At 44.5% G+C, this 25,654-nt stretch overlaps 1 protein-coding gene across 1 annotated transcript in view; it reads right to left on the reverse strand.

Annotated features, from left to right (window-relative positions):
- LOC126234978 (sodium channel protein Nach-like) overlaps positions 1 to 25,179 on the reverse strand; it is a 187,012-nt gene extending 161,833 nt beyond the window's left edge. The window contains exons 1-2 of the mRNA XM_049943717.1: positions 25,119 to 25,179; positions 5,414 to 5,546 (exon numbers count right to left, since the gene is read on the reverse strand). Coding sequence (XP_049799674.1) covers positions 5,414 to 5,532 — 119 coding nt within the window. The 5' untranslated portion in view covers positions 5,533 to 5,546; positions 25,119 to 25,179. The remainder of the gene's footprint in view (positions 1 to 5,413; positions 5,547 to 25,118) is intronic.
- Positions 25,180 to 25,654: the final 475 nt, after the last annotated feature.

The raw sequence follows: 25,654 nt of genomic DNA on the forward strand, positions 1-25,654 counted from the left end.
CATCCCTGCTTCGAGTTTGCCGAGAACGGAATGCATGGCATATCTGCCTTTCGGAATAGCCATGCTGTTGGAATACCGTTCTCAGGTGTTGTAGCTCACCAGGTAGGTTGTCGGCATCTGAGACTACATGTGCTGTGTGCACCAAAGAGCATAGGACACTACCGCGCTGCGTAGGATAATGACAACTTGTGCATTTTGCTAATGAAATTTCGAGAGAGCACTTTCCGGGAAGATTCGGACAGCACATTACTTCTTCCTACATATACTCACGAAATGACCAAGACGAGAAAATTCGAGAAACTAGAGCCAATACAAAGGCCTACGGACAACCATTCTTTCCACACGTCATTCGCGAGTGGAACACGGAAGGGGGGATAAGTTAGTGATACCAGAGCTACCATCCGCCACATACCATCAGGTGGCTTTCGGAGTAATGACGCAGATGTAGATGTAGGAGACAAAGACATCGTCGTCTTACCAACTGACAAAGGAAATGCAACTGTTTCTCTCGCACACAGAATATGATAGCACGATATACAAACTGCACGACGATCCTGCCTACCGTAAATTAAAAAGTGATCCGACGGGTTGGGTCCAGAGAAAGACTTTGGAAGTCATGAGGGAAAGCTCGATTCCTGCGCAAGTCACCAAGAGTTTGCGTTAACAGGTTGCAGTTCCTCCTAGACTTTATGGCCTACCCAAGATCCATTAGAATGGGGTGTCTCTCTGTCCCATTGTAAGTAACATAGGAGCACCTACTTATTCTGTTGCCAAATATCTGACATCACTATTGGGACGTCTCATAGTCAAGTACGACCATCATATTCGAAACTCTAAAGATTTCACAGATCGCCTTAGATTGCAATCTCCGGATCTCTTAGTAAGTTTTCATGTTGTGTCTTTATTCACAAAGGTGCTCTTGAAGGACTCTTTAGAACTCATTAGCAACAAGTTTGAGAAGGACAGAGTGGCATTATTTAAACTTCAACATACTTCTTATTTAATGACCAATGTTTTGAACAAGTGGATGGTGTCGCCATGGGACCATCTGGCTCCCGTGGTGGCCAATTATTTTGTGGAGCACTTTGAAGAAAAGCACTACATTCAGCCACTCTCAAACCTTCTTGTTTTCTGCGGTATGTGGATTGTACATTTGCCACATGGATTTAACACTCTATCTACGTTTCTTCAGCATTTAAATTCACTCCATCCGAATATAAACTTCACAATGGAAATGGAAAAAGTTGGTACCTTACCTTTTGTTGATGTTTTGGTACGAAGGAAAGTAGATGGAACCTCGGGATACAGCGTCTACCGCAAGCCAACCCATACAGATCTATATTTGCAGGCCACAAGCTGCCATCATCCTACACAACGGAGTAGTGCATTACGTATGTTAGTTCATAGAGCGCGTGTGATCTCTGATCCTGAAAGCCTGTCGAGTGAAATACAACATTTGAAGTCAGATCATGCATTCAGGCCCAAGCGAGTTCAATCTACGGAGCAGAATGAAGATACAAAGACATCCACCTTACACCCTCATCACTCACCACTGTCGCAACCGCGGGATATTCATCCACCACTTTGGCCTATTTGCCCTATTTTGGTGCCACGTCGTCAAGAATCGGAAGAGTACTCGGAAGATATGATACCGTGTTTTCAGGCCATCTGCAAAACTAAGGAACCTGTTGGATTCTGTTAAGGATGGTCTTGGCCTGAGGAAACGTGGTGTGCACAAGATTCCTTGTCAATGTGGGGCAGCGTAGGCGAGGCATGCTTCACAGTACAAGAACGCTGCGATGAACATCAGCGACACACACGCCCTTCGCCAACCGGAGAAGTCGGCAATTGCGGAATAATGTCTGAATACAGGACATCGCTTGATTTATGAAAAGACAGAAGTTTTATCCCCGGCATCATCTTTCTGGGACTGCGTCATTAAGGAAGCAATACATATGCGCACAGCTGATAATCTTATCGATAGGGACGCGGGATTTCAACTGTACAACTGAGCACACCTGGAACTCTGCATTGACTGCTATTAAATCACGACGAGAAAATAAAGATTTTTTTCGATAACAGACCCGCCATAACATTGGTCTAGAATAGTTTTTAGTGAGTGACGTCTGGCCACACTGTTAGTAAACATACGCGCAGGAGGGCCGCTCTGCGACTTTCAGCAGAGGGCGTTTTCGTATGGCGCAATATATCTGCAAATCACTGAGCATGCGCCTGCGCATTCTTCACGTGCGTGTACTATACACAGGGCGTCGACATGCGGATACCGTCAGTCGTACCTAGCCACCAGCAAGCTTCAACCGTCTGAAGATGTCGGCCAGTTGCTCCGAGGAAATATTGTCGAATATGCACGTCATCCGGCGGCAAACCCGTGAAGACTGCTTACAACATATCCGCCGGGAAAGCTTGGAAAGGCACGAGCAAACACGTGTCTTGGCTTATCCGTAGATAATCGACCGTTTCTGATAAAACGACAGTCAAAGTTTTCGAGCTACTTTATATATCTTTGAGCGAGTAAATTGTTCAGCGGAAGCGGTGGCACAGAAGCTAGCGTCGCTGCTTTACACCCCTTGCAGCCCCGTGTTCGAAACCCGAATATTACTTTTATTTTTGTTCTTCATTTACCTATCCACGTCCATGGAAGATTACCATACGAATGTTTTCCAATGTATACTGAAATAACTTTGTCCTTATTCCTGAATACTAAATGATGAATTAAAAAAAAAATCCAATGAATGAAAAAATTATTTGAAACTATTTTCGGTGAAATTCCTGCAGTGAATCTTGATTCGCAATCAGTCACAAACGCCAGGTTTTCGAAAAGTGATCGGTTGTGTTTGGTCTGCCACGAAATTCTTACCCACGGGTGAAATCTTCAGCAAAGTTAATGACGTTCCTTTCCGGGTGAGAATATCGCTGTGGCTAACCTACCTTCGAGTGATGTTCGTGGTGTTCCGAATATCTGTGTTTCGAATGTTTCTACGATCGCTATAATCCAAGGGAACCCACAAAAATCTTTCTGAAGAATAAAAATAAGAATATATGAATTAAGAAGTGATATAAGAATAAAATTCAAGAATATGAGAATTTAAAAAGATTGTTAAGTCCTGAAAAGACCATAGACACATGCATGATATAATAGATGTATGCCACTTATTGCGAAACCCAATTATAATTTTACGATTAATATAACGCTCTTGTATCCCCTAACAGATTAAGAAGTATTCGTGTTGCAGTCTTCTACGGACATAAGTAGATAAATGAAAGAGTAATAAAATATAAAACGGCAATCGGGTTTCGAAGACGGGACGAAAAACCGAGAATCCGCGACGCTAGCTAATATGTCACCACTAGGGCTGAGTGTATCTACCGCTAAAAGACATATAAATTGCGTAGAAAATTTGACGGTCGTTTTGTTAGGAACAGTCGAGTATCTACATATCAGAGAGGGCACTTTTTCGTTTATTTTGACTTTTTTCCACTAAGCGAAATTTCTGCAAAATTGGGTCATAGCACTTGGCGTGTTCTCCTCGTGAGCACTGTATTTTGCCACTTGCGTCCTGTTGTTATTGTCATTGTGGTCTTTAGTCGAAAGGCTGGTTTGAAGGAGCTCACCATGCTACTCTATCCTGTGCAAGTCTCTTCATCTCCGAGTAACTACTGCAACCCAAATCCCTCTGAATCTGCTTACTGTATTCATCCCTTGGTCTCTCTCTACGATTTTAACCCTCCACGCTTCCCTCCAGCACTAAATTGGTGTTCTCTTGATGCCTCCGAATGTGTCCTACCAACCGATCCCTTCTTCTAGTCAAGTTTGCCACAAATTCGTTTTCTCCCCAATTCTGTTCAGTACCTCCTCATTAGTTATGTGATCTACCCATCTAATCTTCAGCATTCTTCTGTAGCACGACATTTCGAAAGCTTCTGTTCCCCCCTTGTCTAAACTGTTTATCGTCCATGTTCACATCCATACATGGCTATACTCCATACAAATACTTTCAGAAAGGACTTGCTGACAGTCAAATCTATGCTCATTGTTAACAAATTTCTCTTCTTCAGAAACGCTTTCCTTGGCATCGCCAGTCTACATTTCATATGCCCTCTATTTCGACCATCATCAGTTATTTTGCTTCCCAAATAGCAGAACTCATCTACCAAGAGGGGCGTTTGAAAAGTCCAAGCAAAAATAAAAACTACTTACGTGTTTGGGATAAACCTTTTTTATTTTTCGACATAGCCTCCTTTTAGACTTATACACTTCGTCCAACGCTGTTCGAATTTGTTGATGCCTTCCGAATAACAGGAACTGTCCAACTCTGCAAAACAGCTATTAGTTGCTGCAATCTCTTCCTCGTTTGAATAAAATCTTTGTCACGCCAGCCATTTCTCCAAATTGAGGAACAAATAGTAGTCAGAGGGAGCCAAGTCTGGAGAATAGGGGGGATTTCCACTTATTTTGCGACCACAACTGCTGAGGTGTGTGCTGGTGTATTGTCATGATGGAAAAGGACTTTTTGCGGTTCAATCGCTGGCGTTTTTCTTGCAGCTCCGTTTCCAAACGGCCCAATAACGATGAATAATAAGCACCTGTAATAGTTTCACGCTCTTGCGGATAGCTTTCTCATGTCCAAATGTTTATGCAAAATATTATGTACCCTTCATTCGAGATGACCACAGCAGTAGCAGTCTCACGCACCTTAACTCTTCCGTCATCCATCACCATATCATGGGTTTTATCAATGATTTCTGGAGTGGTAACCGCCGCAGGGCGTCCAGAACGTTCAGCATCACTTCTGCACATATGGCCACTCCGAAAATTTTGAAACCGCTTATAAACTGTTGTAATCTACGGTGCATGGTCACTGTAGTGTTTCTCAGGCTTCTCTTTAGTCTCTTGAGGCGTTTTACCTTTCATAAAGTAATGTTTAATCACCACACGAAATTCTTTTTCGTCCATCTTTTGACAATCACTCGATTTCCTTGATTCACACTAATGCCAAACACAAAGAAATAGACCAATGTGGCTTAAACTTAGTGTGCGTGCTTTCCTAAGATGAGTAAACATGACCTCGATACGAGCCGGTGGTGCCATCTCTCGGACTTTGCATGGACTTTTCAAACGCCCCTCGTACTTGAAGTGTCTTATTTCCGAATCTAATCCCCCCAGCATCACGTGATTTAATTCGACTACATTCCATTGTCATCATTTTGCTTTTGTTGATGTTCATCTTATATCCTTCTTTCAAGAGACAGACCATTCCTTTGCTGTCTCTGAGATGTGTCCGATTTTCAATAAATTAACAGTATAGGCAGTGAAGTGTGATTTTATATTGGTGTTTGCCTCAGCTTGTGCATACGACTGTCGTCGGTAAGAGTGCGGAGGCGCTGCTTTTACCTCTCGAAAGGCCGCCGGCCGTCCTCGGTGATGTACTTTAGACCGTGGATGCCCGTGTTGGCGGCGAACTCGAGGTACATCAGCCGCAGCGCAGAGCGGAACTTGCCACCCGACTCCATCGCCGCTGCCCACCCTGGAAACAAACACAACACGGCGTTCAGTTACCACAGCGAGCGCCGAGCGCAGTCGCGGTGCGAGGAGAGCCAGAAAGTGAGTTCTATCTAAACTGAGTGTCCAGCCGCTGCAGTCCGAGCCATCAACAAAGATCACCGTATTTTGCAAGCGTAGGCTTCTGCAACCCGTTACGTGACCGCATTGTCAAAGTGTGAAAGTTCTCCAACATTTCGGCCACTGTTGCAAATGGTCTTCCCCGGGTGTGCTGACTGGAGAATGATAAAAGACTTAAGTTCTTATACATTTGTGGAAAAAGCTGTTTTCGTAATTATCGAAAAGAACGGTCTATTGACACACAGTCAACACAGATTAAAAAAACATCACAACTAACTTTTTACTCACACGACCTGTTGAGTGCTATTGACAAGGGATTTAAAATTGATTCCATATTTCTAGATCTCCAGAAGCCTATTGACACCGTACCTCACATACGATTTGTAGTGAAATTGCGCGCTTATGGAATACAGTCTCAGATATACGACTGGATTCGTGATTTCCAGTCAGAGGGGTCACAGTTCGTAGTAACTGACGGAGAGTCTTCGAGTAAAAGAGAAGTCATTTCTGACGTTCTCCAAGGTTCCGTTAGAGGCTCTCAGTTGTTCCTAAGGCCGGTATTACACTATCAAATTTCTTTGTCAATAATTTGATCAAAGACGTGATCAAATATTCGTCAAATATACACTCCTGGAAATTGAAATAAGAACACCGTGAATTCATTGTCCCAGGAAGGGGAAACTTTATTGACACATTCCTGGGGTCAGATACATCACATGATCACACTGACAGAACCACAGGCACATAGACACAGGCAACAGAGCATGCACAATGTCGGCACTAGTACAGTGTATATCCACCTTTCGCAGCAATGCAGGCTGCTATTCTCCCATGGAGACGATCGTAGAGATGCTGGATGTAGTCCTGTGGAACGGCTTGCCATGCCATTTCCACCTGACGCCTCAGTTGGACCAGCGTTCGTGCTGGACGTGCAGACCGCGTGGGACGACGCTTCATCCAGTCCCAAACATGCTCAATGGGGGACAGATCCGGAGATCTCGCTGGCCAGGGTAGTTGACTTACACCTTCTAGAGCACGTTGGGTGGCACGGGATACATGCGGACGTGCATTGTCCTGTTGGAACAGCAAGTTCCCTTGCCGGTCTAGGAATGGTAGAACGATGGGTTCGATGACGGTTTGGATGTACCGTGCACTATTCAGCGTCCCCTCGACGATCACCAGTGGTGTACGGCCAGTGTAGGAGATCGCTCCCCACACCATGATGCCGGGTGTTGGCCCTGTGTGCCTCGGTCGTATGCAGTCCTGATTATGGCGCTCACCTGCACGGCGCCAAACACGCATACGACCATCATTGGCACCAAGGCAGAAGCGACTCTCATCGCTGAAGACGACACGTCTCCATTCGTCCCTCCATTCACGCCTGTCGCGACACCACTGGAGGCGGGCTGCACGATGTTGGGGCGTGAGCGGAAGACGGCCTAACGGTGTGCGGGACCGTAGCCCAGCTTCATGGAGACGGTTGCGAATGGTCCTCGCCGATACCCCAGGAGCAACAGTGTCCCTAATTTGCTGGGAAGTGGCGGTGCGGTCCCCTACGGCACTGCGTAGGATCCTACGGTTTTGGCGTGCATCCGTGAGTCGCTGCGGTCCGGTCCCAGGTCGACGGGCACGTGCACCTTCCGCCGACCACTGGCGACAACATCGATGTACTGTGGAGACCTCACGCCCCACGTGTTGAGCAATTCGGCGGTACGTCCACCCGGCCTCCCGCATGCCCACTATACGCCCTCGCTCAAAGTCCGTCAACTGCACATACGGTTCACGTCCACGCTGTCGCGGCATGCTACCAGTGTTAAAGACTGTGATGGAGCTCCGTATGCCACGGCAAACTGGCTGACACTGACGGCGGCGGTGCACAAATGCTGCGCAGCTAGCGCCATTCGACGGCCAACACCGCGGTTCCTGGTGTGTCCGCTGTGCCGTGCGTGTGATCATTGCTTGTACAGCCCTCTCGCAGTGTCCGGAGCAAGTATGGTGGGTCTGACACACCGGTGTCAATGCGTTCTTTTTTCCATTTCCAGGAGTGTATTTGACAAAGATCTTTGACGTGGCGCTAAAAATGAGTACTACACTGTCATCATACTTTTCGGCAAAGTTCAAGATGGCTGACAACAACTTGTTGTCAACAGCAGTTGCATGTACCACAAATGTACTGTGTGCACATGCGGAAGAGAAGCGGGGGGAAAAAAGGAAACGTACCTGGGTGAAGCCGTGGGTTTTACGAAGACACGATAAAAGCATTCAACAAAACTTGTTACGTGAGCTTATAGTGGAGGACGTCAAGTCGTACATTAATTACTTACGAATGGATGAGCATACATTTCTGTATGTGCTCAATGAAGTGTATCCTCATATCACAAAGGACAATACTCACTTAAGAACTGCTATATCTGCAGAAGACAGGCCCAATGTAACACTCCGATTCCTTGCTGCAGGAGAGGGTTAGGTTAGTTTAGGTTAGGTCTCCAACCTTCTTAATCTATTTTTGTATTTAGGGTGCCTCACACTGTAAAGCGCCTCATCAGCTTCATAATCGTTATTAATTTTATAGTTGTCAGTATACACCAATTGTATTTACCGGCAATGTTTATAAAAACACTACAGACGACAGAACGCTGCGGCGATGCTATCGCTCCACGTGGTAACATGTTACACTGCAGTGAACAGAAGACAAGCGACTTGTTTGATCAAATCTACAGCGGTGCCCTAGGTTTCATCAAATATTTGACGACATTTGACAAAGTGTCCTATTACACCATCAAATTTCTTTGACAAAGATATTTGACAAAGTATTGAACAAAGAAATTTGATAGTGTAATACCAGCCTTATCTACAGTAACGATTTAGGAGACAATATGAGCAGCCGTCTTCGGTTGTTTGCAGATGATACTGTCGTTTATCGTCCAGTAAATTCATGAGAAGATCAATACAAACTGCAAAACGATTTAGATAAGTTATCTGTATGGTGCGAAAATGTGCAGTTGACCCTAAATAATGAAAAGTGTGAGGTCATCCACATGAGTGCTAAAAGGAATCCGTTAAACTTCGGTTGCACGATAAATCAGTAAAATATAAAGGCCGTAAATTCAACTAAATACCTAGAAATTACAATTATTGATAACTTAAATTGCAAAGAACACATAGAAAATGTTGTTGGTAAGGCGAACCAAAGACTACGTTTTATTGGCAGAACACTTACAAGATGTAACATATCAGCTAAAGAGACTGCCTACACTACGCTTGTCCGTCCTCTTTCGGAGTACTGCTGTGCGTTGTGGGATCCTTACCAGGTCGGATTAACGCAGCACATCGAGAAAGTTCAAAGAAGAGCAGCACGTTTTGTATTATCGAGAAATAGGGGATATGGTGTCACTGAAATGATACAGGATTCAAGGATGGACATCACTAAAACAAAGTCATTTCTCGTTGCGGTGCGAGCTTCTCACGAAATTTCAACCACCAACTTTCTCCTTTAAATGTGAAAATATTTTGTTGGCGCCGGCCTACATAGGGAGAAACGATAATCGTAAAAAATAAGATAAATCAGAGTTCACACTGAAAGCGAAAGGTGTTCGTTTTTCCTGCTCGCTGTTCGACATTGGAATAATACAGAATTATTGTGAAGGCCGGTCGATGAACCCTCTGCCAGGCAGTCAAGTGTAATTTGGAGAGCATCCATGTACAAGTAGATCTAGATTGTCGGGCATGGATGATGAGGGCCATTACAGGCTGTCTTTTTCCACCAATGCCAAGAAATGAAGCAAACACCAATAAAGGATATCTAAAGCCCTTCTTCTCATCCTCCACATCCTATCAGATAACTAAACCAATTTCTTTCACTGACATATAAGAAGTGAACTTTTTCTCATTCAGCAGTCATCAGAGAGGACATTTTTAACAGCGGTCGAAACTTTGGAGAACTGTGTGGTAGGAAATGAAAGGTACACAGTAAAGAAACTTTTATTGTTTCAAGATGACCGTTTCAACAGTCTTATGCTGCAATCGTCTAACCTAAGGGGCGAACACCAAGATAATGAAGAGGGGAGAGGAAGTACAATTAATTTCACCTATTATATGAAATACAAAATTTCGCGTACCCTACAGAACTTGTTACAAAAGTGCCATGCTACACTACTGGCCATTAAAATTGCTACACCAAAAAGAAATGCAGATGATAAACGGGTATTCATTGGACAAATATATTATACTAGAACTGACATGTGATTACATTTTCACGCAGTTTGGGAGCATAGATCCTGAGAAATCAGTACCCAGAACAACCACCTCTGTCCGTAATAATGGCCTTGATACGCCTGGGCGTTGAGTCAAACAGAGCTTGGATGGCGTGTACAGGTACGGCTGCCCATGCAGCTTCAACACGATACCACAGTTCATCAAGAGTAGTGACTGGCGTATTGTGACTAGCCAGTTGCTCGGCCACCATTGACCAGACGTTTTCAATTGGTGAGAGATCTGGAGAATGCACTGGCCAGGGCAGCAGTCGAACATTTTCTGTATCCAGAAAGACCCGTACAGGACTGCAACATGCGGTCGTGCATTATCCTGCTGAAATGTAGGGTTTCGCAGGGATCGAATGAAGCGTAGAGCCACGGGTCATAACACATCTGAAATGTAACGTCCACTGTTCAAAGTGCCGTCAACGCGAACAAGAGGTGACCGAGAAGTGTAACCAATGGCACCCCATACCATCACGCCAGGTGATACGCCAGTATGGCGATGACGAATACACGCTTCCAATGTGCGTTCACCACGATGTCGTCAAACACGGAGGCGACCATCATGATGCTGTAAACAAAACCTGGATTCATCCGAAAAAATGACGTTTTGCCATTCGTGCACCCAGGTTCGTCGTTGAGTACACCATCGCAGGCGCTCCTGTCTGTGATGTAGCACCAGGGGTATCCGCAGCCATGGTCTCCGAGATGATAGTCCATGCTGCTGCAAACGTCGTCGAACTGTTCGTGCAGATGGTTATTGTCTTGCAAACGTCCCCATCTGTTGACTCAGGGATGGAGACGGCTGCACGATCCGTTACAGCCATGCGGATAAGGTGCCTGTCATATCGACTGCTAGTGATACGAGGCCGTTGGGATCCAGCACGGCGTTCCGTATTATCCTACTGAACCCACCGATTCCATATTCTGCGAACAGTCATTGGATCTCGACCAACGCGAGCAGCAATGTCGCGATACGATAAACCGCAATCGCGATAGGCTACAATCCGACCTTTATCGAAGTCGGAAACGTGATGGTACGCATTTCTACTCCTTACACGAGGCATCAGAACAATGTTTCACCAGGCAACGCCGGTCAACTGCTGTTTGTGTATGAGAAATCGGTTGGAAACTTACGTCATGTCAGCACGTTGTAGGTGTCGCCACCGGCGCCAACCTTGTGTGACTGCTCCGAAAAGCTAATCATTTGCATTTCGCAGCATCTTCTTCCTGTCGGTTAAATTTCGCGTCTGTACCACGCCATCTTCGTAGTGTAGCAATTTTAATTACATAAAGTCAAAGGACAAAAGGCACTCCACACATATACATATCTTCATAAAATGCACACAGTTGATAAAATTCACACAGCTGATAACAACCTCGTACCGTTCCTTGCATATCGGCATCGGACATGACTTTCCTAAGTTTGCCGCGCAGACGGAGTGTTAACATAAAGGCGGCAAATCCGCTACAAAGTTTCCTATCTCGCCGCGGCGCGCCGTTGGGTGGCGTAAGTAGTACACGCTAAATGAGCACATGGCGTGCTTCCAAGCAATGGATAGTGGTGCATCAAAAATAAAGGCGGATTTTTATGAAAATGCCTGATACAGCAATACCGAATGTCAAGTGACCATAAATTTACAATTGCCATGGTCTTACATTCCATATGAAGTCTATAGTCTTACAGTGCGATAATTACAGTAATATTTTTTTTAAATTGCTCCATATCGTTAATCAACAAAGCAACACGACGCAAAGAGAAAATCGCAATGATGTGAACCGTGAATGCTAAGCCAGCTATATCTGGCTGGATCCCGCAAACTATCATGCATAAAAAGGTTTAAGCGTACACTAAAACCAAGTGGGGCTGAACTTACTTCAAGAATCATCTAATTCAGATGAAGGCCTATTGGGTGCGAGCTGTCCTTTACACAGTCACATCGAAATTATGTATAGTATAAAAAGTAATGCAGACAACTACAAAAAATTAAAGGTATGAAAAAATGTGTGTGTGAATAGTTGATGACAGTGCATGAGGATGTCTGTAATCCATGTTGTGTGTCAGAAACTAGTATGAACGGAGCATTTAAGCAAATAGCAATGACGAAAACCGAGTAGCTGAGCCGAGTCCGAGCTCTATTTTTAGTATTCTGGCTAAGGGATGAGACGGAATCTGTTGTATCCACAACCACCGCATGCTAATACGATTACAAAGCTGCAAATTAAAGCACTAGACGGACACATGATAAATGACAGCAATGTGAGATACCCACTGCGTAGTGTGTATTCTGAAGCGAAAAGAAACTGGTATAGGCATGCGTATTCAAATACACGGATATGTAAACCGGCAGAATACGGCGCTGCGGTCGGCAGCGCCAATATATGACAAGTGTCTGGCGCAATTGTTAGATCAGTTACTGCTGCTACAATGGCAAGTTATCAAGATTTAAGTGAGTTTGAACGTGGTGTTATAGTTCGCTCACGAGCGATGGGACACAGCATCTCCGAGGTAGCGATGAAGTGGGGATTTTCCCGTACGACCATTTCACGAGTGTACCGTGTATATCAGGAATCGGTAAAACATCAATTCTCCGACATCGCTGCGGCCGGAAAAAAAGATCCCGAAAGAACGTGACCACGACGACTGAAGAGAATCGTTCAATGTGACAGAAGTGCAGTTCTTCCAACACTGAATTGTTGATGACTGGAAACATGTTGCATGGTCGGACGAGTCTCGTTTCAAATTGTGTCGAGAGGATGGACGCGTACGGGTATGGAGACAACCAATCCTTGGACCCTGCATGGGATTGTTCAAGCTAGTCGAGGCTCTGTAATGGTGTGGGTCGTGTGCAATTGGAGTGGTGTGGGACCCCTGATACGTCTAGATATGACTCTGACAGTTGAGACGTTCGTAAGCATCCTGTCTGATTACCTGCATCCATTCATGTCCATTGTGAATTTCGACGGACTTGGGCAATTCCACCAGAACAATGCGACACCCCACAAGTCCGGAATTGCTATAGAGTGGCTCCAGAAACACTTTTCTGAGTTTAAACACTTCCGCTGGCCACCAAACTCCCTCAACACGAATATTATAAGCATAACTAGGATGCCTTGCAACGTAATGTTCAGAAGAGATCTCCACCCCCTCGCACTCTTACGGATTTATGGATAGCCCTGCAGGTTTCATGGTGTCAGTTCCCTCCAGCACTACTTCAGACATTGGTAAAGTCCTTGTCACGTCGTGTTGCGGCAGTTCTGTTTGCTCGTCGGAGCCCTACACGATACTAGGCAGGTGTACCAGTTTCTTTGGCGTTTCAGTGTAGAAGGAGCATTCTGAATTCTAGGAAAGTTGCACCGTAAATTACCAGCTCTGAGTTAATCCACCTAATCCAGGGGCTTTTCTGTTTTTTGGTTACTTGACGCCTGTTCTAATTCAAACACATCTATTAGATCTGTCTCTTCTTCTGCTTTCTCTCCCGTAGGAACTTCTAAATCAGGCTTATACCAAAATTTCGTGCAGTGATTATCCAGTCTTCTGAAGGAATGATATTTATATTTGCAGTGTTCTTGTATGTTCTTTTTAGCGGCCTGATCCGTCTATGTGCTATTCTACATCAACATCCATACTCCGCAAGCCACCTGACGGTGTGTGGCGGAGGGTACCTTGAGTATCTCTATCGGTTCTCCCTTCTATTCCAGTCTCGTATTGTTCGTGGAAAGAAAGATTGTAGGTATACCTCTGTGTGGGCTCTAATCTCTCTGATTTTATCCTCATGGTCTCTTCGCGAGATATACGTAGGAGGGAGCAATATACTGATTGACTCCTTGGTGAAAGTATGTTCTCGAAACTTCAACAAAAGCCCGTACCGAGCTACTGAGCGTCTCTCTCGCAGAGTCTTCCACTGGAGTTTATCTATCATCTCCATAACGCTTTCGCGATTACTAAATGATCTTGTAACGAAGCGCGCTGCTATCCGTTGGATCTTCTCTATTTCTTCTATCAACCCTATGTGGTACGGATCCCACACTGGTGAGAAGTATTCAAGCAGTGGGCGAACAAGTGTACTGTAGACTACAGCCTTTATTTTCGGACTGCATTTCCTTAGGATTCTTCCAATGAATCTCTGTCTGGCATCCGCTTTACCGACGATTAATTTTATATGGTCATTCCATTTTAAATCACTCCTAATGCCTACTCCCAGATAATTTATGGAATTAACTGCTTCCAGTTGCTGACCTGCTATATTATAGATAAATGATAAAGGATCTTTCTTTCTGTGTATTCGCATCACATTACACTTGTCTACATTGAGATTCAATTGCCATTCCCTGCACCATGCGTCAATTCGCTGCAAATACTCCTGCATTTCAGTACAATTTTCCATTGTTACAACCTCTCGATATACTACAGCATCATCCGCAAAAAGCCTCAGTGAACTTCCGATGTTATCCACAAGGTCATTTATATATATTGTGAATAGCAACGGTCCTACGACACTCCCCTGCGGCACACCTGAAATCACTCTTACTTCGGAAGACTTCTCTTCATTGAGAATGACATGGTGCGTTCTGTTATGTAGGAACTCTTCAATCCAATCACACAATTGGTCTGATAGTCCACATGCTCTTACTTTGTTCATTAAACGACTGTGGGGAACTGTATCAAACGCCTTGCGGAAGTCAAGAAACACGGTATCTACCTGGGAACCTGTCTATGGCCCTCTGAGTCTCGTGGACGAATAGCGCGAACTGGGTTTCACACGATCGTCTTTTTCGAAACCCATGCCGATTCCTACAGAGTAGATTTATAGTCTCCACTAAAGTCATTATACTCGAACATAATATGTGTTCCGATATTCTGTAACTGATCGACGTTAGAGATATAGGTCTATAGTTCTGCACATCGACGTCCATTCTTGAAAACAGGGATGACCTGTGCCCTGTACCAATCTTTTGGAACGCTACGCTCTTCTACAGACCTACGGTACACCGCTGCAAGAAGGGGGCAAGTTCCTTCTCGTACTCTGTGTAAAATCGAACTGGTATCCCTTCAGGTCCAGCGGCCTTTCCTCTTTTGATCGATTTTAACTGTTTTTCTATCCTCCGTCATCTATTTCGATATCTACCATTTTGTCATCTGTGCGACAATCTATAGAAGGAACTACGTGCAGTCTTCCTCTGTGAAACAGCTTTGGAAAAAGACATTTAGTATTTTGGCCTTTAATCTGTCATCCTCTGTTTCAGTACCGTTTTGGTCACAGTGTGTTCGGACATTTTGTTTTGATCCATCTACCGCTTTGACATAAGACCAAAGTTTCTTAGGATTTACTGCCAAGTCAGTACATAGACCTTTACTTTCGAATTCGTTGAACGCCTCTCGCATAGCCCTCCTCACACTACATTTCGATTCGTGTAATTTTTGTTTGTCTGCAAGGCTTTCTGTTTGCTGTGATGTTCCCTTTGCTTCCGTAGCAGTTTTTTAACTCGGTTGTTGTACCACGGTGGCTCTTTTCCATCTCTTACGATGTTGCTTGGCACAAACTCATCTAATGCATATTGTACGATGGTTTTGAAGTTTGTCCACTGATCCTCAACACTATCTATACTTAAGATAAAACTTTTGTGTTGAGGCATCAAGTACTCTGAAATCTGCTTTTTGTCATTTTTGATATACAGAAAAATCTTCCGACCTTTTTAATGTTTCTATTTGTGGCTGAAATCACCGATGCTCTAACCGCTTTATGATCGCTGATTCCCTGTTCTGCGTTAACTGTTTCAAATAGTTCGGGTCTGTTTGTCACCAGAAGGTCTAATATGTTATCGCCACAAGTCGGTTCTCTATTTAACTGCTCAAGGTAGTTTTCAGATAATGCACTTAAAAAAATTTCACTGGATTCTTTGTCCCTGCTACCCGTTATAGACATTTGAGTCTCCCAGTCTATATCTGGTAAATTAAAATCTCCACCCAAAACTATGACATGGTCGGGAAATCTACTCGAAATATTTTCCAAATTTTCCTTCAGGTGTTCTGCCACAACAGCTGCTGCGCCAGGGGGCCTTTAGAGACATCCAATTACAATGTTTGAGCCTGCTTTAACCGCGACCTTCACCCAAACTATTTCACATTTCGGATCTCCGTCAATTTCCTTCGATACTATTGCACTCTTTATCGCTATAAGCACGCCTCCGCCTTCTCTGTCCACCCTGTCTCTGCGGTATACATTCCAGTCTGAGTTTAGGATTTCATTACTGTTTACATCTGATTTCAGCCAACTTTCCGTTGTGGGCATTGTGACCGTTTATTAATGAGTGCAGTTCAGGGACCTTTCTATAGACGCTCCTGCAGTTTACTATTACTACATTATTATTGTCATTCCCTATTGCGTTTTGTCTACTGCTACCTTGTGGCGTCTCAGGAGGCGTCTTGTCGGGCCTAGGGAGGGAATTCTCTAACCTAAAAAACCCACATGTGCACTCCACACGTACTCCGCTACCCTTGTAGCCGCTTCCTGCGTGTAGTGCACGCCTGACCTATTCAGGGGGACCCTACATTTCTCCACCCGATAGCGGAGGTCGAGAAATTTGCACCCCAGATCTCCGCAGAATCGTCTGAGCCTCTTGTTTAAGCCTTCCATTCGGCTCCAAACCAGAGGACCGCGAGCGATGCTTTCCGCCTTCACCAACTCCGCCAACCGCCTGTATGAACTGAAGATGACCTCTGAACCCAGACGGCAGGAGTCATTGGTGCCGACATGAGCAACAATTTGGAGTCGGGTGCACCCAGTGCTCTCTATCGCCGCCGGCAGGGCATCCTCCACACCGAGCGAGGTGGCGCAGTGGTTAGCACACTGGACTCGCATTCGGGAGGACGACGGTTCAATCCCGTCTCCAGCCATCCTGATTTAGGTTTTCCGTGATTTCCCTAAAATCGCTTCAGGCAAATGCCGGGATGGTTCCTTCGAAAGGGCACGGCCGATTTCCTTCCCAATCTTTCCCTAACCCGAGCATGAGCTCCGTCTCTACTGACCTCGTTGTCGACGGGACGTTAAACACTAACCACCACCACCATCCTCCACATCTCGGATGAGACCCCCCAGCAAGCAGACAGAGTGAGGTCTTTCCCAACCTTTCCTGTCTACCGTGTATGCCATGTTATATTCTTCATATAAATGTATCCCATGAGGGTCTATGTGCGTGTCTTACTATTTTGTTGGTTTCATTTCAATTTCTTTGTATTTTTCTTTAGCTTCCTCAGTCTGTTTATGTAAGAACTCCTAGAGATGGGCAAACTCGTTCATCCTTGGGAACTAGCTCACTGGTGATCGCTCTTTTTTGGGAAACGTTCATTTTTACTCGTTCACCGTTCATTTGTTCTTGTTATATGGTTCTTATGAAAAATTAGTAGCATAGGTGACTGAAGATGGAAGGCGCCAAGAGAGGGAATTTGTCTCCCACGTGGAGTACAGAGTTTTTATTCATAACAGAATTCTCACACACTTGTAGAAGTAATTTTCGTGATTCTAAAAAAACCTGTCGTTCAGCCAACTGTAGCGCTATGTGGCTAATCGCAGTGAAATTATATAAGGTGGCGCACGAAAACTGGCCCCGAGTACAGACTATTCGCCAGTTACGCACGATTTGTTGACCGCTAGGAGCAGAATAGATAAACATGTAAGAATTAGGCAGTGTAGAAATGACAAAAAAGCTAATGCAAACAACAACTTCGAAACAATAGATGATGATTGGTGGGCGACAATGAGCAGTCTAGCACTCGGGGCCGACTTTTCGTGCGCCACCCTGTACAATTGAAATGATATTGTACAAGTTATCAAATTCTCTTTACAAAATGTTACACCAGATACTCGATTAGGGAGCGCGGGCTTCATTCGGTTGTTCTGCCTTCCGTAACAATGAACATGCCCTTTTACGTTGGATCAAAAAAAGACGGAAAATGACCACTCGTGTGTACCGTGCCGACTTGCTTTGCAAGTGTAATAACAAAAAATCTTGCCTTTTTACAAGTATTTCTTATGATCTTTATCGAAATGTGAAGGAAGCTGATATGCCGTTTTGTTACCTGAAAAAATGTATGTATTGCATACCACGTAATTTTTATGTAATGTACGTAATTATTAAATACATTTTAATTACCGGTCATGGACGCTGAATAGAATACGAAAAGAACCAGAAGTTCAGAGTTCAAAAAAGGTTTGAAACTGATCTAGAATGGGCGAGCGCAGCGAACGTAAAAAACAACTCGATACTGAACTAAAAGCGAACTGCGACGAGTGGCCACGCGAAGAAGGACGAGTCCGGCCGAGCCAGACCGAGACCAAGACAGACGGGAACGGAACCGAGGCTGCAACGAGACCGGCCGAAGTGCCGCTCCGGGAACGAGACCGACCGTTTCCCTTTCCCGGGAACTAGAAGTAGAAATCCGCGACCGAAGTGAACTATGAAAGACTGTACCTTAGAATTCGTTCCTCGCTCGTTCCGTTCATCTTGTTGAACCGTTGCTTTGGACCCGTTAGTTCGCGAACGACCCACCTCTAAGAACTCCCTTTATGCTTCTTTTTCTTTTCTGTGGTTTCTTCTGTATCTTCGTTCCAAATCTTAAGCCCCTTTTCGATTCGTTTTGGGTTATTCACCTAGTGCTTCTTTAGCGACCTGTATTGAGTATTTGCAATGTTTGTCGATTCATTCATCTGTTAGATTATTGCCTGAAATTTCTTGGAACAGCTTAAGTAGCCTGCACTGATATAGATGCCTTAAACTCTGTTCTTGGAGCAGATGAACCTTAAAAATTTTGTTTGGTTTCTTTAATTTTCCTCTTGTTCTGTTTCTTCCATCTTTTCCACAGCTGGCTCTTTTATTTAACAAGATAGTGTCCGTACTCACGTTTCTACTCCTCGCATACGTATATGTCTACCACCCTTGAGACATGATTTTTATATACTGTTATGTAATTAGTAATATATCTATGGTCTCGTCTAGACCATGTGTATTTATGTATGCCTTTCTTCTTAAAAAAGTATTGATTACTTTCATTCTTCGTGTCTATATATCTGCAGCCCTCTGCCATACAAACGAGCGCAGCGACGTCCGCAACAATCCGATGCCTTTCGTTCAGTGTCTTCGATCATCCTCCATACAGTCCTGACTTTGCCCCATCCGATTTTCAACTGTTTCGAAAACATAAACAACAACTTGGAGGCTTCACTTTGATAATGATCAAGCGTTGCAAGCAGAGGTGAGGTTCTGTTCCATCAATAAAGTAAAACATTTTACAGTCATATCAACAAACCGATCTCTCGATGGGAGAAATGTGTTCGTTATCGTGGTGACTACGTTGAGAAATAAATATCTGAACACGAAGAATAAAAAATTAGAGAGTTAAGAAGTTGGTTTAATTTAAAAAGCTGTAGAGTTTTTATGTAAAAAAATTCGGAGGCATTACTTTTCAGCACGCCCTCGTACATAAACACAATACACAGGAACGAGAATTCATTCTAGCAACGATACAAAGCCGCAAATGGGATAATCCATTGACTTAAGCGACTTTGACAACTGTTTTTTTTTCCTTGGGTCTCTCTTGATTCGTACTTTCGCACTGCTTTCTGTAGTTGGATGATTGTTTTGAGAACTTTTGGAAAACTGGTTCGGTCTGTAGCATACCATGCCCAAAGATTTTTTTCTTGAGAAGAAAAATTCGATTTCGAAAATTTGTGAGCACTTGTATCTACAAAACAATTTGCCTGTCTTTCTTAATGTCGCATGTAGCTAAGTAGCATTCAAGAACATAAATTGTGTTGTCATCAGTTCGATTCTCGCTGTCGCCAACTTTTTTTACTACATTTAAATTACATTTATCGAACTGGAACGTCAGTTAAGAAATCCTGGATAATAATCTTTTTATGCTTAGTCACTAATCGCATGAAAACGTGGTTATCCCCAACAACAGAAGTTTCATATTGGAAAATCAGCTATTGTGAAATTGGTTTACCATGCGTTTATTCTTTATGATTTCCTGACATCATTACAGAAGTTTGTCTTCCGGATTTTTCCGGTATAAGCCATTGTGTTTAGATCCACTATATTTCCACCTAAGATATATTAACGTGGGAGGTAATTTACCATGTAAAGCTTAGAGGCTAATAACTTTAACAACGAACATTCAAGCAGGAAACTTTGGAATCCCTTCAGAGCGTCTAAAATAATACAAATGAAACGCTTTTTCTCGCGGTTGGTACTTATTTCTTCCGGAACGTTGTAATAAATGGCTAGTACACTGTATCACTCCACACTTTAAGTCAGTCTATTTAAATGTATAGTAGCCATATACTAAATAACAAGCTAGAATTTCTGCTGTATTGTGTCAAATCCACATCTTGCGCCATTACGGCAAAAAATGGCGGCTGTCTGCGCTTATTATCTATAGTCTACAGAGCACTGGCTACTCTATCTCTGTATACAGACTCTTAGCAGATTGTAAAATACCGGCGCTGGGGACGAGCATCTCGGAATCGGTGAAGTTGGTCGACTGTTCACGTGTTACTGTCATGAGCATAGATAAAGGGCTTGGAGGACGGTGAAACCACGGACTGGGGACAAAGTATTCGACGTCCACGCCTCACCACAGAACGTTGAATTCGGAGACTTGTCCGCTCTGTAACGCAGGATAGGCGACAGTATGTGGCAGATCTGCCGGCCTCTACAATGCTGAATCAGGCACAAATGATCGGATCACACAGCTCAGACCACATTGTTCAGCATGGGGATCAGCAGCGGACAATCCATTCCTTTCCGCATGCTGACCCAACGACAACATCAGTTGTGGTTGCAGCGCACACGGGATCATGGAGACTCGATCGTGGGTCAATGAAGCCAGCAAGCCTTTCTCGTTACGACAGAGCATCGGCCGTGGCTGTACACGTCGCCGTCTAGGCGAATGGCAGCGAGAAACATGGTCCGCGTCACAGGCGCAAGCCAGTGGGGGCAGTGCTTTGCTATGGGGGACATTCTGCTATGGGGAACATTCACCTGGGGTTCCTGGAGACCTGTCGTACTAATCGAAGGCACCATAAAACTGTGGACTGCCTCAACATTACTGCGAACCACCTGTACACCTTCCAGCTTGATGTCTTTCCCGACGGCGAGGCACCTTCCAGCAGGAAAACTGCTCATCACGAGGCCAGACCCGTGCTACAGTGGTTTGAGGAGCATGGCAGTGGACTCAGGTTGATGTCTCGGTCACCAGATTCGCGTGATCTGAACCCGAACACATATCGGACGTTATCGGGCACTACCTCCGCGCCCACAAAGAACAGGCCCGTAACTTGCGGCAATTGCGTGACCTCTGTGAAGAGATGTGGCGCCAGGTATGTGCTGAATCTTACCAAGGACTTGTCGAATACACGCCATGCAGAATGGCTGCTGTATTGTGTCCCAGTTCTCCGAGGCAGTAGGTACTGCGATAAGGGTAGGTCAGTAGGTAGTCCAGTCTCGAAAAGTGCAGTCACGGAAGTTGGAAAGAAAATGTACGTGCAAGGAAGCTAAATGCGAAGAAACCATGGACAACAGAAGAAATATTTCAACTGAGTGATGAAAGAACGAAGTACAAAAATCTTCAGCGAAATTTACACTGCTGGCCACCGTAAATGCAACACCCTGAAGGAAGCATCCGAATCAAGTGAAATGTACACCATGGGTTTGCAGCGATGAGATATGCAACTGATTAGAATTTCAGCGCAGACGCACATCACGCGCGCATGTGGCGCCACCTCATAGCGCCATTTAATGCTTGGCGATTTCGACGAGTGTACGTTCGGCACGTGTGTTTACCTTGTGGTTGTTTCACAAGACGATCAGTTATGCCTCGTAAACAACAGCGAACGTCTTTTGATCAAGTATCCGAGTTCGACAGAGGAAGGATAGTGGCTTACCGAGATTGTGGATTATCATACAGAGAAATCGCTAGTCGTGTTGGACGAAACCAAACAACTGTAATGCCGATATGTGACCGTTGGATGCAGGAGGGTACGACGGACCGACGTGGTCGATCGCATTCACCTCGGTGCACCACTGCACGTGCTGATAGGCAAATTGTGCGCATGGCAGTGACGGATCGCTCAGTGACATCCCGAACCATAGCACAGCACATTGCGTCTGTAACGCATCATCCAGTGTCTGCGCGTACCATTCCACGCCGTTTACAGCAGAGTGGTCAGTCCGCAAGACGTCCATTGCTTCGTCTACCATTGACGCAGAACCACAGACGTCTCCGTCGCCAATGGTGTGATGACAGACGGATGTGGACGGCAGAATGGAATGACGTTGTCTTTACTGACGAGGCACGCTTCTGTCTGCAGCACCACGATGGTCGGATTCGAGTGTGGAGACACCGTGGAGAGACGATGCTGGACAGCTGCATTATGCACCGCCACGCTGGGCTTGCACCGGGTATTATGGTATGGGGCGGTATTGGATATTACTCTCGCACGCCTCTAGTACGCATTGCCGGTACTTTAAATAGGCGGCGCTACATATCCGAGGTGCTGGAGCCAGTTGTCCTTCCTTACCTTCAGGGCTCGGCAGCAGCCATATTTCAACAGGATAATGCGCGACCACACGTGGCACGCATTGCCCAAAGGTTCTTCGTCAATAACCAGATTGAATTGCTTCCCTGGCCGGCTCGCTCTCCGGATCTTTCGCCGATAGAAATCATGTGGTCCATGGTTGCTCAACGAGTGACCCAGATTACATCCCCAGCTGCCACACCAGATGATCTTTGGCAACGTGTGGAAGCTGCTTGGGCTGCTGTACCCCAGGAACACATCCAACGTCTCTTTGACTCAATGCCGAGACGTGTGGCAGCGGTGATCTCCAACAATGGCGGCTACTCTGGCTACTGATTCTGGCAGGAACCACATGTCACAGACGTCTGTAAACGTAATCATTTGATACTTGGTCAACATGTTATCTACAAAATAAATTTTGTTGTGCTACCTCTTGTCTTTCTTGGTGTTGCATTTACGGTGGCCAGCAGTGTAGAATCACGAAATACAAGTCGCTGAGGAATGAAATAAATAAGGAGTCCTAGGAAGCTAAGGCGAAATGGCTCCATAAAAAATGTGAAGAAATCGAAAAAGAAATGACTGTCGGAAGGACTGACTCACCATACAGAAAAATCAAAGCAACCTTCGATGAAATTAAAAGCAAGGGCGGTGACATTAAATGCGCATCGGGAATTCCACTGTTAAATGCAGCGGATAGGCCGGATAGGTGGAAAGAGACCCTAAAGGCCTCTGTAAGGGGGAGGACTTGGCTGAGGCCGTGACAGAAGATGAAACAGGAGTCGATGTGGAAGGGACAGGGGTCCAGTATTACAATCAGAATTTAAAAGAGCTTTGCGCGACTTACGTTCAAATAAGACACAAGGGATAGGCAACATTCCACTGGAATTTCTAAAACTATCGGGAGAAGTGGCAACAAAACGAGTATTCACGTCGGCATGTGGAACGTATGAGACTGGCGATATAATATCAGACTTCCGGAAAAATGTCCTCCACACAGTTCCGAAGATAGCAAGCGCCGACAAGTGCGAGAATTATCGCACAAATCAGCTTAACAGCTCTTGCATCGAAGTTGTCGCAGTAATAATATACAGAAGAAGGGAAAAGAAAATTGAGGATGTGTTAGATGACGATCAGTTTTCTTTAGGTAATTCTGATGTTGTGGTTGATAACGGAAGCAAGAATAAAGAAAAATCAAGATACGTTCATAGGATTTGTCGACTTGGAGAAAGTTTTCGACAGTGTAAAATATTGCAATATGTTCGAAATCCTGAGAAAAATAGGGATAAACTATAGGGAAATAAGAGTAATATACCATATGTACAACAACCAAGAGCGAACAATATGAGACCAAGACCAAGAACGAAGTGCTCGGATCGAAAACGGTGTAAGACAGGGATGAAGTCTTTCGCCCCTACTGTTCAAACTATACTTCGAAGAAGCTACGACGAAATAAAATAAAGGTTCAAGAGTGGAAAATAAACTTCAAGATGAAAGGATACCAATTACAGCAGCTATTGAATGGAATGAATAGACTAATGAGTACAGAATATGAACTAGAGTAAATCGAAGGAAGACGAAGGCAATGAAAAGTTGCAGAGTGAGAACGGCGAGAAAGTTTAACATCATAATTGGTGATCACGAGGTAGATGAAGATAAGGGATTCTGCTACCTAGACAGCAATATAACCCATGATGGACGGAGCAAGGACGACATGAAATGCAGAATAGCACTGGAAGAAAGGCCATTGCTGGCCAAGAGAAATCTACTAGTATCAAACAAAGGCCTTAATTTATGGAAGAAATTTCTGAGAATGTACGTTTGCAGCACAGCATTGTATAGCAGTGAGACATGGACTGCGGGAAAACCGGAACAGAAGAGAATCGAAGCATTTGGGATGTGGTCCTACAGGTGAGTTTGGAAAATTTGGTGGACTGAATATATGGAAAACACTGAGAAGAAAAAGGGACAGAATGGTAGGACACCTCTTATGACACCAGGAACTAACTTCCATGTACTAGAGGGAGCTGAGAGGGCCAAAACATTAGAAGACGAGACTGGAATACATCCAGCAGATAATTGAGGACGTAGGTTATAAATAGTTACTCTGAGATAAGGTTGGCACAGGAGAGAAACTCGTGGCGGGCCTCGTCAAACCAGTCAGAAGACTGATGACTCAGGAAAAGAGGAAAAAAAAAAATCTGTGGCCCGAAGTTGGACGAACACACTATTAAGTAAGTGGTAACTGTTTTGCCTAAGCAGTGTATCTGAGTAGGTACAAACATTCGGATGTTAGGATCATTACGCGAGAATACATTTTTAAGTACAGAATTTAATATTTCGGATTTCTATGTGTGGTATTCTGTTTCTGCGCGAGACTGATCAAAAAGGAAAATATGCGGGTGCTTGGGATGGATTCAATGACCATAACTGCGACGGCAACAGCTCGTTACGGCCTCACGCACTGTTTTGTTTGCAACTGCACTTGCAACCAAGTGTGCAGCTGTGGTATTACACTATTCGCAGCCAGCGCCTGGATGCTTTTTCCTAATATCGCGTTTGTGTACAAGTGTTCCTTACAAAATTCAAAATCATTATGTCACAAACTGTCCACCACCAAATGTCACAATTTCAGCTGGTAGTTACCGTAGAAATGACGCCGAAGGTTCCGCTGCAGCCGTAACACCAAAGCCCGAATCCTAGACGCGCTCTGTCTATGAAGCGCTCGTCGTCGTCGTGGCGTAGGCCATGTAGGAATGGCCATTTCATCTCCATGTCTTCAACTGTCTCTTGTCATTGCCTTTCATCGCGGTAGATCTGAAAGCGGTGAAAAACTGCTGTATACGGATATTTAGGTATGCATGTTTTTTTATAGTACACAGTTTTGGTACATGGTGGCATATTATATGATGAAGAAAACAGTGCTCTATTATAATCTGCAAATGTTTTATTCTGTAATTTTCGCAAAGTAATATAGACACCGTTTCGGGTTTGATATAACCGCCTGCTGAAGTAGGAGAAGTGCTCTTTACTGTCACGACATGGTTTATCAGCATGCATCATAATTCTAAAGCCCACATATTAAACAAATCCTCATCCAAATATCAACGCATACCGTAGAGAAGTAGTTCAGTACAAACTGGTACACATGCACGGGTGGCCCTTGCTATTTTTTACCGAAT

Source organism: Schistocerca nitens, chromosome 2 (assembly GCF_023898315.1).
Source record: "Schistocerca nitens isolate TAMUIC-IGC-003100 chromosome 2, iqSchNite1.1, whole genome shotgun sequence".
NCBI classification, from domain to species: Eukaryota; Metazoa; Arthropoda; class Insecta; order Orthoptera; family Acrididae; genus Schistocerca; species Schistocerca nitens.